This window comes from Talaromyces rugulosus, chromosome III (genome assembly GCF_013368755.1).
Source record: "Talaromyces rugulosus chromosome III, complete sequence".
NCBI lineage: Eukaryota > Fungi > Ascomycota > Eurotiomycetes > Eurotiales > Trichocomaceae > Talaromyces > Talaromyces rugulosus.
This window is the reverse complement of record NC_049563.1, coordinates 1,810,222-1,824,189: the sequence shown is the minus strand read 5'-3', so window position 1 is coordinate 1,824,189 and position 13,968 is coordinate 1,810,222. Positions and strand designations below refer to the sequence as shown.

The window sequence follows — 13,968 nt, the reverse complement described above, 5'->3', positions numbered from 1 at the left end:
TACATGGAGAAGTGAGATGTTATTGCCGCTTTGATCAGGATTAGGCTAGGTGATATTCGCTTCTCTGGAGGTCTCTTGATGATTTCAATGTTGTGTAACTAGTCAAAATATCAATTGATATTGACCAATTGGCCTAAAATACAGCAGTTGGTACATGTAGAGGTAAGATGAAGTGGATGATTTCAAGTTGTATGGCAAAAGTTCGTTGTGACTACCAATTATATACATTGGATAAGGTCTATATCTTTTCGCAAATGTTTTTAACTTGAACAAATAAAAAAAAATAAAAGCCCATTGAATTAAACTTATCACCAGTCTATTTACAAAATAAAAGACTCAAAGCGAGTGAGAATAAAGTTAGTAAGAAGAAAATGTAGTGAGAGTAAAGTAAGATAATAGAAAAAGAGCGCTAGCGCTATAGAACTTATCACCAGCCTATTTACAAAACACAAAATTCAGAGTGAGTGGGAATAAAGTAAGTAAGAAAAATATGAAGTAAGAGTAGAATAAAGTGAGATACTAGAGAGAAAGCCCATAGCGCTATAAAACTTGTCACCAGCCAGCCTATTTATGAAACACAAGGCGCAAAGCAAGTAAGAATAAAGTAAGAATGATAAAGATAAAATAAGAGTAGAGTAAAGTAAGATGGCCAAGAGATAGTCCTGGCACTATAAAACTTACACCAGCTTATTTACAAAATATAAGACTTAAAGTGAGTAAGAATAAAGTAAGAAAGATAGTTAAAGATGATCTCAGAGAGCCCTGGCGCTAGTCCCGTTCCAGACTAGTCCACAAGCTGTTTGGGTCCTTCCGCATCGGTGCGCTTCATCTCTCATCAACATCCGTTCTTCACCAAGTCAACATGAGAGATGGACGCTGAGCAGCTTGCCAGTAGTGTTGACACTCCATACTGCTCGAGATGTTTCCAGATTTGAGAAGGAAACATGACCGAGTCGAATTTGAGCGAGGCCGTACGGCGTGTGTCCTCGGAGAGACAGAAGGATCGCGCAGATGCTCTAGCAGGTACTAATACACGCCTCCAAACCCATCGATTTAGGATGACCTAACCAGACCAGACTTGAAACGTATTCTGAACAGAAAAGACCATAGCTTGTGAGACTTGACAATATTTTGACAGCCAATGAAGAAAATCTGATCATCATACTATTTAGAGACGAATTAAACGATAAATCGTATCACACACTCTTCGAAGCCTTATTCCGTTGCATGACGGTCGAGAAATCCCTATACCACCGCTCCAGTAAGTCGAGTACTAGAAACATATCAGCACCTCGCCTACCGCTATGCGCCTCTGTTTTTCGAGCTGCCATCGAAGTATCTGTTCCGCTTCTTCGAACGAAAACGGTACATGCGGTCATCGACCATATTCTTCAGACTATAACTGAGCCTGGAGATGGGTTGTGGGATATTCTCGCAAACGATTACATAAAAGGTCTCAGATCACTCCTGGAATATCCAGCTCACGTCGAGCATCTAGCGGAGAGTGACTGGAATGATGCGGCGACTTTCTGCCTTCAGAGTTTGGCTTCGATCGGAGGTGAAGGGAGCCCTCTTAGCATCCGCACAGGTCATCGTCCTACATCTGAGGCTCTAGATGATTTTGGAGGTGGTCGGTCTACTCCCAGCCGAATAACCATTGGTCGCGATGTTGCATCCTCCGGTTCCCAAGTAAATAGGAGTATCGTCGACGAAGCCGTAGTGTGTATACAACTACTCTGCGCTACCCCTGCGGCACCTTTGCAGGATGTTTCCGGCCGCCTCCTGAGTGGACTCCTGGAATATCTCTCTTCCACAGCATCAGCTAATGCGCACCAAGCGTTCAAAGCTATCAATAACATTATGGAGCGGGTAGTTTGCGACCAATCTTCCATGGCTCAAAGATCTGCTCTGGATATCATACCTGTCATTCGTCGTCTCTGGCCGATCAAATCTGCAGGAGTGAAGGAGGAAGTTCTTATTACTATGATATCCTGTATGGATCTCTTTCGTAGCAATGCACAATCTTGCCCATCCCAAGTGATACTTGAAACCCTCGACAGTCTAGTAGAGACTTTCGAGTCCGACTACTTAAAGCGACCAGAGAAAGAGCTTTTGCAGATCGATGACTTGATATTTTACCAATGCGAGTCTCAGGCTCGAGACAAACATGCTTTTGGACCTCGGCTCGGTAATTCCAAGTCAGAGCAGAGCTGGACGCTTCTTTGGACTATCGCATCTTTGATTACTATTCTAGACCATGTTTCAAGCCATGCCTCTAGAGCTGATAGTCATGAAGCCGCTCCCTCGAAAAGGCCTCGCCTGGCATCCCGTTTAGACGAGGTGGCCCGTGACTGTATTTCAGCTACAGGAGCACGCAAGGTTTACTGTTTACAGCTACTTTCTTTTCTAGAAAATTGGATGTCTATCGAGACCAAAGCCTCTTTCTTAGGTCGTTTGGCAGCAAGCATAGTTGACGACAATCCTGCTACAGCAACCTGGACCCTGTTGGCGATTCATAGGTAAATCTTATTTTTGGCGTTGATCCGACAGTGGTGTATCTTGATGACTGACATCTTTAATAGTATAGCCAAAACGGATGTTGAAAAGTCTCCATTGTTAAAACCATACTGGAAGCAAATATGGGACCTCGCATCTCGATCATGTGTCTCTCAAGCCAACTCAAGGGCTGCTTGTGCTCTGATGGACCACCTCATTCGCTTTGGGTTTCTAAATCATTCAGAAGTAGTCGACACTCTACGGCTAATGCTGTCCGCCATGGATCTCAACGGGCCTTCAGTATTCTGTGATACGGCCCTGATGTTCTTAACTAGGATATTCAACATGCGCCTTCATACAGCAGCCGGTCTCGGCCCTGACGCAGTAAAGGGAATCTGTAATTGGCTGCGTGGCTTGTGGACAACTGGTAACCCCCCTATGGTTTTACAATCGTTCGTGAGATATGAGGGCTAATTCAAGATAGGAATTGGAGGCGATAGAGTGCAAACAGGGCAGATTGCTCTCTTTGCCCGTCCGGCAAACATTCTGAGTTTACTTCTCGCACTCACCAACAGAACAACTCCCTTACAGAATGTTAAATATCAGGGCATTGCTACTTCAATCTCTGCTTCTTGGTTTCGTCATCATCAAAAGAAACCGTTAAAAGATTATCTTTTTTCATTCGACGATCAGACCGTCTCTAAAGAAATATGGCTTGCTGAGGATCCGTTTATAACCATCGAAACATCCTTTAGAAACGATGCGGCGGATGGAATCATTTTGGAATTACTCCAAACAAATTTAGACGCCTTTTTTCAATTGTGGAAAATCTCAGAAGAAAAGTCACACCATATCACAACTGATTTGATCCAGAACTTGGTTTCTGCCAGCGTTGTCATTATAACTTTCGCAGCATGTCTGCCCCAGCCTCAAGGAAACCGTGCTCAGGAGTTACGAAAATCCGGAAACAAGTTATGGGCAGAGGTCTGTAAATATATTTCAACCAAGGAAGACACGTTCGTGCAAGCTTGTCTTAGCATCTTGGCGCCTATGATTGCGTCTGTGCCTGTTGGAAAAATCCGGGAAGATCCCATTTCAAGCGCTCTTCGTGATCTTGCAGACCCTCTCGTTGGGATTTTGGAGCACCGTTGGTCTTCTCAGACAAACACTTCCCTTGATGAAGCCGATGTAATGGACATGGATGAACCGCTCTCGCCTAGGCAGGATAGTCTCGTGGAAGATGTCATTTTCTATTTTAATCGAGATGATGTGGACGTTTATGCAGAACCGAACACATTCCAGCGCTCTCTTTCGATCCGGTTGATATTGTTCTGCCGTGGTTTCAAACCATCTATCGGAGATAAAAAACATGTTTATTCGACACCCATCGATTTTCTAAAATCTCTAAATGAGGCTGATGTTCTTTCGGCCCGAAATTTCCTTCTTCGGCTATTTCAAGAATCAGACTATCTGACCCGTACTGATATTTTGGATATAATGGAGCACTTCGGGGAGACCTGTTTACAAAACTACCAGCTAGAACGGTGTGAAAGTGCACTATGCTTTTGCATTCATATGATGGAGTGTTTTGTGGACTCATGGACCAGCGATGAGAATGATGACCTCAAGGACTCTGCTTCTGATCTATATGGCTGGTTTATTCAGGTCCTCTTAGAAAAGATAAAGGCATCATCTCTTGTTCTCAACTCACTTGCTCAACTCTTGGAAAAAATCATCCACTCTAACCCTGCTTTCCACGTGCCCACTGTTGGGCCTTCGCCACGAACAAGCTTGTTCAATATCCTTCAAGAAGGAGATATACTGGTTAAATACACGACCGCTGGCTTGATCTCCAATATATTCAATCGATTCCTGCTCAAAGACCACGAAGCGATTTTCGACGACGTCCTAGAAAGCCTTCCAACAGATCCCGATTGGAGCGAAGGGATAGCATTGCGGTTATATGTTCTTAGTAAGCTAGCATCTCGCTGGCATACTCTTCTTCGCAGAGGAATTTATCATATATTTGAGACACCTGGTCAGGTTCCCGAATCCACACGCCATGCGAAGAAATGCTTGTTAGATGTATCTAATGCGCTAAGACTTGACGAAGCAAAGGAGATTTTTCGGCTATTCATGCCTCAAATACTATATACATGGACTGAAAGCCAGGGTATTTCGTCAATGCCATTCAGTATATTTGGTTATACGGATTTAAAGGAAATGCTACAAGACGCACAAGATGAGCTTGTCGGGCAGATCATGATGAGAGCCACAGAACAAGATGCCGGAGAACTATCGAGATGTGTTGACAAACCGTTTAAAGATTTGCTAGTGGCATCATTCCACAAGGCCGAGGCATACACAATAGCTCGGGATATTAGTATACCCCCTTCGCAAGACAGCCAGCCCAAAGGAGTTGAGAGCCGGGTCAAGAAGCTACTGGGCAATGAAAAATTCGTGTATTCCATAGAGGCCAGATTTCCAGAGATTGTTGCCAGCCTATTCAAGTCAATTGGTCAAGAGGAGCAAATCGAACGAGCCTTTGCAAAACATCCCAAGTTTGGGTTTGCAGCCAGCACTTTGAAACGTATTACGGATAGAAGTGTCTCCATGGCGAATCTCCCGGCTAACCAACAGCCGTCTTTCAGAGCTCGCTATCTCCTGGATGAGCTTGACTATCTTTGCAAAAGGGCAGGATATGAAGTAGAATCTATGTGGACACCGGCATTGGTTTCGTTTGTTTGCCGAAATCTACTGGACTCGATGCATCCGGCACTGGGGTCATTCCATGCTTGCTCAGTGCTTCGGAAAATTCGAATTTTGGTTTGCATTTCTGGGTCAATTATCACCCAAGACTATCCCTTGGAGCAGCTGTTACATGCTCTTCGGCCACTATTGACGGACTTCCACTGCTCAGAGGATGCATTGGGCCTGTTTTGGTATCTTCTTGAAGCTGGAAAGCTTTACCTCGCCCAACATCCAGGGTTCCTTGCGGGTATTGCAGTATCAACCCTCGTATCGCTAAGAAACTTCCTCAATTCTTCACCTGAGAGCACTACGCAAGAAAGCCAATTCAGAAAAGTTATCTCCAGGTTTGAAGAATTCCGACAATGGTTTGGTGACTTTTTGAAAGAATATAAACCCGAAAATCTAGACAAAAGCGCAGAAAAGTCATTCCGTCGTATGGTGACATCGTCACAGAAGATTGTGGGCACCGGAAATTCGGAAGAAGGGAGCTACGAAAGTGAGCTATTGTTAGAACTGCTTCGGGATAGGTCATCCAGTAGCAGCCTTCTGCGTACATCGTTATCGGATCTCGTCCTCTCGCTTCTTTGCGTTGACTTTAAGATGTCGCCTGAATTACACAACGACATACTTGGAGAAGATGATGCTGCCGTGACTCATAATGTTGCTGTTTGGGAAACCGTTCAGAATCGTATCACTGACAAAGGGTATCGGCTTTGGGCTGCTCGAGTGCTTGGGCGTGCCTTTTCAGCAACAGGGCAAATCAGTGATGAATTGCTTCGCGAACAAAATACAGACCCAGCATTGTCCCAACTACCGCACACAGATGCATCCCTCACGTCGAAGGTTACTATTTTGAATGTTCTTTGTGAAGTTCTTGCCGACACTAACAATGCCCATTTGGGGCTTGTTGAACGAACTTTGCAGCTGATAATAAGCAAGATTTGCAATTTCCCAGACCTTGAACAGTGCGAGAATGCGATCCCACCATCACTGATGAAGGCTCTCGTTTGGGCTCCGTATCAGTGTCCTGATATACCTTCATCTATTCCTCATATCAACCACAACGTTGTATGGCCAGCCTGGGATCATCGGTTGACTGCAACTCAATGGGCAAAGGGCTTAGCGTTGTCCTTGGTAACAATAGCCGAAGAAGACCCTGTCATCGGTACTCTTGGAGAAGCCTTACACAGCGTTCCAGATTTGGCCACGAGGCTACTCCAATTCGTTCTCCACGACGTGCTATTACTGGAAACTGAAAATGGTCTTGTTTGTCGGGAGAAGGTCTCTGATATTTTCAAGCAGGTTCTGGAAGGTATCGAAGATGAGACTATTCCTCATGCACAATTAGTCCTCAATGTGATTTTATATCTCCGCCAACAACCAAAACCGCATGAATCGACAATTGTTGAGCGAGATAACTGGCTTGATGTGGATTACGGTCTAGCGGCGTCTGCGGCTGTGAAATGCAGGATGTATAAAACAGCATTGATGTTCATCGAAATACAGTCATCACGCATGGCTAGTACTGGACGGAGGTCTTCTGTCGTCAAGTATGAACCACCCACGGAGCTGTTCCACCATATCTTCAGAAAAATAGACGACCCGGACCTTTTTTACGGTGTACAACAGAATGCTTCGTTGGAGTCTGTCATGGAGAAACTGGATTACGAGAGTGCAGGATTTAAGAACTTGATCTTCCAGAGCGCAGACTACGATAGCGACCTGAGATTGAAAGGCAGCGGCAGCACATATGGTGTTTTTAAAGCCCTCAATGCGACAAACCTTCACGGCGTTGCGAGTGCACTACTTTCGGCTCCAACAGGCAGCGAAGGAAAGACAACAGACCCGGATTATCTACTGTCAACTGCGATTAGTCTCCAGCAATGGGACATTCCTACTCCACCTTCCTCAAATGCCTCAGCCACAAGTGTTCTCTTCAAAGCGTTCCAGAACTTGAATACTGCTGGTGCCATGCAGGATGTCCTTCAGTTTAATAGTAATTGCTTTCTTGAGATTCTTGATCACTTCAGTGACACACATCGCTCTGTAACAGCACTCCGTGATTCTATGCGAGCGCTCGGTCTTTTGACGGAAGTCGATGATGTTCTGCGGTCTACTACTCCCGCGCAAGTGGAAGCGTTTTGGGAGAGAATAACGTCCCGAAAATCGTGGTTTCAATCAGAGAAGTAAGTCTTATTTGCTACGGTTGACAGCGATGAGCACTAACGAGTTATACAGCTTCCAAGATATTGCCCACATTCTCTTTTGCCGCGAAACTCTTTTCTCTTCAGTGAACAAGAGACCGTACCTGCGGACAGCAATGAATTTAACCTCACGAAACTCGCAATTGTATGAAGTCAAAGCGCTAAGAGAATCCTTCAAGATCAGCAGAGACTTTGAGGGTTCCCAAGAGTCTCTCAAGGCTGCCATGTCTCTTTCGAAACAAGTAGAGCCCTCTGCCGCGCTTGGTCTCAATATTGAAGGCGCAGCAAAGTTTGACGTTGCCAATGTTCTCTGGGACCAAGGGGAAATGGCTACTTCTATTCGTATGCTTCAGCAGTTGAATGAACAAGGCGACTTGCACAAACAGACATTGGCTGTCAGTCGTGCCGAGGTTCTGGCTAGTTTGGTGAGTATTGTCTTATTCATAGTTACTTCGCTATTTTTTGGCTATTGCCATATGCTTTTTGAGACCTAAATGGATTAACTGGTAGTTTTAGGGTCATCACATTGCAGAAGCTCGGCTGGAAAATCCGGATGCAATTGTCCAGGAATATTTGGTCCCCGCTGTCAAGGAACTGCGAGGCAACACAGAAGGCGAAGAAGCTGGAGGCGTATTTCACCGGTTTGCTCTGTTCTGTGATCAGCAGCTCTTGAACCAAGATAACCTAGAGGATTTCACGCGTATCGAACAGCTTCGTGACCGCAAGGAACAAGAGGTCCTTGCTCTTGAGAGAATGATGAACGCGGCCGATGGCAAAGAGAGGAATCAATTGAAAATGCACTACACCAAGGCCAAAGGCTGGTTCGATTTGGACAATCGCGAGTACCAAAGACTCCAACGCAGCCGCGAGGCTTTTCTGCAGCAGTGTCTTGAAAACTATCTGCTATCGCTCATGGCGTGCGATAGCTTTAGAAACGATGCACTCCGGTTTTGTGCGTTGTGGTTGGATAAATCGACTGATCTGAAAGCGAACGAGGCTGTTTCTAAATACTTGAGCCAAGTCTCCAGTCGGAAATTCGCACCGCTGATGAATCAGTTGTCTTCTCGCCTTCTAGACGAACCCAATCTATTCCAGAGCCTCCTCTCTGCACTGATATTCCGGATATGCGTTGACCACCCGTATCATGGTATGTACCAAATATTTGCTCACAGCAAAACACGCGGGAACAGGGATAAGGCGGCGCTATCTCGTTTCCAATCTGCGACCAAAGTAGTCGAAAAGCTGAAGAACGACAAGACTGTCGGTACAACGTGGATGTCACTCCACAACAACAATATCTGCTATGTGAAGTTTGCCACAGACAGACTAGACGACAAGATCAAGAGCGGTGCCAAGGTGCCATTGAGGAAACTTGCTACTGGTCTGAAGCTGGAACAGGACGTGACCAACCAGAGACTACCGCCGCCGAGCATGAAGATTGAGCTTCGAGCCGACCGCAATTATAACGACGTTCCTAAAGTCGTCAAGTTCCAGCCTGAATTTTCTGTTGCTTCTGGCATCAGTGCACCGAAGATTGTGACTGTGCTGGCCACAAACGGCTTGCGCTACAAGCAACTGGTAAGACATAAAAAAACCTTGAGTAAAACAATATGGCCGCTAATTCTTATTGTAGGTGAAAGGAGGCAACGACGACCTTCGCCAGGATGCTATTATGGAACAGGTCTTTGAACAAGTCAGCAACGTCTTGCGAGACCATCGGTCCACTCGTCGACGCAATCTGGGTATTCGCACATACAAGGTGTTGGCACTCACTTCAAACACAGGCATCATCGAATTCGTCCAGAACACAATCCCACTCCACGATTACTTGATGCCGGCACATCAAAGATACTTCCCAAAGGACATGAAGCCCAATGCCTGCCGCAAGCATATCAGCGACGTACAAACTAGATCCCTTGAACATCGAGTCCGGACTTACCGACAAGTCACCGAGCATTTCCATCCGGTGATGCGATTCTTCTTCATGGAGAAGTTTGACAATCCAGACGACTGGTTCAGCCAACGACTCGCATACACTCGCAGCACAGCCGCAATCTCAATCCTAGGCCACGTGCTAGGCCTCGGCGACCGACATGGCCACAACATCCTCCTCGACGAAAAAACCGGTGAAGTCGTACACATCGATCTCGGCGTGGCATTTGAACAAGGACGCGTGCTACCCGTGCCCGAAGTTGTCCCTTTCCGGCTCACGCGCGATCTGGTCGATGGCATGGGCATCACCAAAACCGAAGGCGTCTTCCGGCGCTGCTGCGAATTCACGCTCGAGACTTTACGCCAGGAATCGTACAGTATCATGACCATTCTCGACGTGCTGCGGTACGATCCGTTGTACATGTGGACCGTCTCCCCATTGCGCATACGGCGCATGCAAGATGACCAAGAAGCGGCCGCCGACGATAATCCATTGTTGAATAATAGTGGAGGCGGTGCGTCTGGGAAGAGAAATAACAACAGCAATGAGCCCAGCGAGGCAGATCGGGCGCTGACCGTCGTTGCGAAGAAGCTGAGCAAGACTCTTAGTGTCACGGCAACGGTGAATGAGCTTATACAGCAGGCTACGGATGAACGGAATCTGGCCGTTTTGTATTGTGGTATGTATCTTAAATTAATATCTTTGATACGATGTGAAAAGAGAATTCTAATTATTGGATAGGTTGGGCTGCGTACGCTTGATCGAACCTTCTCTCACGTAGAGAGGACACTTATTTACTGGTTGATTGGTGGTTTTTGGCGTAATTAAGGCAAACGTTTCTTGGTATATATACTTAGCAAGTGTTATTATTGATGCATTTTAAGCGTCTCAAAAGCTTCTGTTGTGTGTTCTCACCTGAAGAGCATTCTTCGCCCATGTGAATAAACTTACCCATTAAATGATAAAATGATATTGGTAGTTGAAGCATTCATTGCTGCCTACAGGCTTATCAGGACTAGGCCTGATCTGATTAACTCCACTACCGTTTAAAAAAGGACCGCTCTTAAGGATGATTGACGAACATTATGTATCTACAATTCCTACATACCAAGATAGATACAGAAGATAGGCAAGGGGACTTTTTCTCAGGCCATGTTCACCTGCTCAGCGTTGTACAACATGACGCTGTGCTGCATCCTACAGCGTAACACGAGTCAGGCGGTATAGCATTAGCCTGGAGACCCTCTTGATGCATCCGAAGAGAATTGGAATTAGAGGATTAAAATCCAGCCATTCAAACAAGAATGGAAATAGCGCGCTTGCGTGCGAAGAAGAGAAGAAAAAAGAAGAAAAGATGTTTTGCAGACCAGACAGGCCGTCACCAAATGGGTATAAAATACGGACAAGAAATGATAGGCGAAAATTGATACCGAATGCAACGGAAAAAGCCTATCAAACGGCGGTATATTGGCAGCACTGGAAGAGAAAAAGCAAAAGCGAAATTGGTGGACGAATGTCCGTCGGGTCGGGTCAAAGCCTGCCCAGGAGGGGGTCACGCATGAGGGCGGAACTGAAGAGCAGGTGAGACTGTCAAACTTGCGGATCTTTGGGCTTGCTAGGATGAAAAAAGAGTATCGCCTTTGAACGCCAAGAAAGTAGACAAAGCTATCGTCGAAGACATAATATTTTTGAGATCGGGGTCAAGAGCGGGTCTTGTCTATGGAGAGACAGCCTCATGCAGGTCGCCGTCAATAATCTTCCTCCAATGCTGTGGAAGGCAGACGCAAACAAGGGGAAATGCTTTGATCTCTCCTCGAGCCGAAGGCGGTGAGTTTGAATCTCCTCTTGACCCATTGGAAACGCCACTGTCGCGCTGGGCGTTGTGTGTTTCGTCAAATTCTTCGGCTCGCTCGTTGATTCTAACACCAGTTGCCCAGCCATCATCCCAAATGCCGACAATCTTGAGCATGTCGCCGCGGTCCAGATCAAATTCGTCTGCTGCACGAGGTTGGTAGGCCCATAGCACCGAAACCTTCTCATTTGGATGGATGTCGTCTTGCGAGTAGTAGTCTCGGAAGTAGGGTAGCTGTTCGGATTGGCCGCTGCCGACACCTTCGGGAGATGATAACTGGCCGACTGTACCGGATTGAGGAGAACTGTCACCGAGGACAGACGTGCTGGAAAGAGAGCCATGACGTCTGCCTGCCTTTGGTGGATGCCTCCGAGAGCGAGCCTCTGGGCTAGACAGCAGACCCTCTGAGTCGGAAGTGTCGCTGTACTTGGCGCCACCTACGGGGAATGCCCCTCTGGTAGTAGAGCTGCGACGATCCATGTCGTCGGGTTCGTCTTGGAGAGCTGACATCCTTGCGACACGGCCACCGGGCACAGGTTCGAAGCTCGGCTTAGGAGGAATAGAAGCAGCCATTTGCATTGGTTGATTTCCTCTCCTACTTGGGTTTGGCTGATTGAAGACACTATCATTCGTCGATTCACGGCGCCTTCGCAAACAAATGAAGATAAGAAACGCTAGACCGGCGAGGAGAGCGAGTCCGGCAACTGATCCTATCACTATACCAGCTATTTGGCCACCGGAAAGACCTGAGTTGTCCGATTTCGACGCGGCGGCTGTTGCCGTTGCGGTGACTGTGAAGAGGGCGGGCATAGAAGAGGTTGTGGGGAGATGGACGTTGGAACAGCGAGTGGTCGCGTTGGAATTGATGCAGCAGGAGTCGGTTGCGTTGGGAGAGCTAGTTCCGCAGTAGCTGCATAATCCCACGAGGTTGGAGCTGAATCCGCACTCATTAGGTTCGTTTTGTTCACCGACAATGCACGAGCCAGACAGGGAATCAGCGGGCAAGGCACAGTTTGTAAAGTCGGCGCGGACCTGGTTCATATAAGTGGAAATTGTGGAGTCACAGGTTTGGTTGTTGACAGTGATTTCCTCCTCGCTAGTAGCGTACAGGGCCTGCAAAGATATCAGCGATTGAGGTCTTCCAAGCATACGTCTGGATAGAATACTCACACATGTATCGGCGCAGAGAGGGGTCGACTGCTCATCATTCAGCCCACAAAGGGTTTTTGAGTTCTGCACAATGCCATTACAGATGACGCTGGTCGTGTACCGAGCATAGTAGTCGCTTGTGTTAGTTAGATTGACTTTGGAACAGCCTAAGAGGGTCTCGTATCTAACAAGAAATTAGCAGCAGAACGGGAGCGAGTTTTCTGGCAGGTGCAAGTACTTGGACTTGACATAGTCGCCTTGGACGTAGTCGGTCAATTGCTTGTCAAAGTCGTCGACATTGGAAACGTATTGAAGAAACGGGCTGTGAAGTGATTAGTTACTGTGCCCTGCTCGAGCCGAAGAGAAAAAATCATACTAGTTATCGACAAGAGAGCTGTCGGTCGAGATAGAAGAGACATTGAAGGCGGAGCAGGAGGTTGACTTTTCAAGCGAAATGCATTTCGCCATGGTGGGCGATAGTCGCAGTTTGCTCCTTTTTTTTAAAAAAAAAAACTCCGAGGCGCAAATGGAATTGCCTGGTTCACACGGTCCGAGAACTATTTGGATATTCTGGAGCAGTTCAAGGCTTCGACATGTCGATGGTCTTCGGAGTCGTGCGGGTCGAATGTCGAATATCGAATCGGACTCTCACCCTCTCTCTCACCGGGGGAGACGAAAACCAACAGGGGGCTTGGCTGGCGAGTCGGCACCGCTCACAAACAGGCGAAGAGCGAGAAAAAAAACGAGTGACTGGTGGTGAGAAGGGCGAAAGAGCGGATGGCCAGGACGGAGGAGACAAGAGGTCGGGGCGGAGAGAAGAAGAGAAGGAAAAGAGAGAGAGAGAGAGAGGAAGGTGCAGCTGCAGGCAGGCGGGCCCCACGGCATAGGCACAGGCACAGACACAGGCACCGCCAGCCATGATTATTAGTTTTACTATTGTTATGAGCCATCCCAGCGCTAAGCACTCGATCGTCTCCCTCTTCCCGACGGTTTAATGAGCTCTAACGGGGTCGGGCCAAGCGCTTGAGGCTAAAGCACTAGTGCCTCAGGCACTAACCTGCGAGGAGCAATCAGCATCAGCACAGCGACGCTAGGTTCGGCCGTCTTCGAGCCAGACCGTCTGTGGTGCTGTCAGGGGGTGCTTGTGCTGTGAGGACGTGGTTTAATCTTCTGCAAGATACGGATACACGTACGGAGATGGAGATACACGTCGCGCAGACGCGCAATGTGCATTGCGGTGGTTGGGTGGCAGTCTTGTTCCTGGTATTACCAGTCCAATTCTCGACAGCAAAACTCTTGTGTCAGACGATGGAGCACAGCGTAGCATGCCACATTGAAGCTGCGACGATGCGCCGGCTAAGTACCTCGGCCTTTATCCACTGCCCAGAATATCAATCAGATACGCTTTGATGGTGCTATAATTCTAGCAAGATAGGCTGGCCACCATCGTAGCTATAAAATATAAACTATAAATATAAATACAAATAAAATGCTATAATAATATTATTGATCCTTGGCCACAACTTAAATGGAGGGCTCTCATTGGCCGGGTGGCCCCCACTGCTATCCCGACGTCATCTCCA

At 47.1% G+C, this 13,968-nt stretch overlaps 2 protein-coding genes across 2 annotated transcripts; one reads left to right on the top strand and one right to left on the bottom strand.

The window, feature by feature from the left end:
• Window positions 1-944: 944 nt before the first annotated feature.
• Window positions 945-10,145, top strand: TRUGW13939_05489 (uncharacterized protein; the record flags this gene model as incomplete). The annotated part of the gene is made up of 8 exons (XM_035488652.1): window positions 945-1,023; window positions 1,139-2,519; window positions 2,583-2,923; window positions 2,981-7,433; window positions 7,486-7,876; window positions 7,968-9,029; window positions 9,085-10,063; window positions 10,126-10,145. 8 exons carry the CDS (start codon window positions 945-947, stop codon window positions 10,143-10,145), a joined length of 8,706 nt encoding a protein of 2,901 aa, XP_035344545.1.
• Window positions 10,146-11,101: 956 nt separating this feature from the next.
• TRUGW13939_05488 (uncharacterized protein) lies at window positions 11,102-12,853 on the bottom strand (the record flags this gene model as incomplete). The annotated part of the gene is made up of 4 exons (XM_035488651.1): window positions 11,102-12,349; window positions 12,407-12,569; window positions 12,624-12,707; window positions 12,762-12,853. The coding sequence occupies 4 exons, from the start codon at window positions 12,851-12,853 to the stop codon at window positions 11,102-11,104; spliced, it is 1,587 nt and encodes a 528-aa protein (XP_035344544.1).
• Between the last annotated feature and the right edge of the window lie 1,115 nt (window positions 12,854-13,968).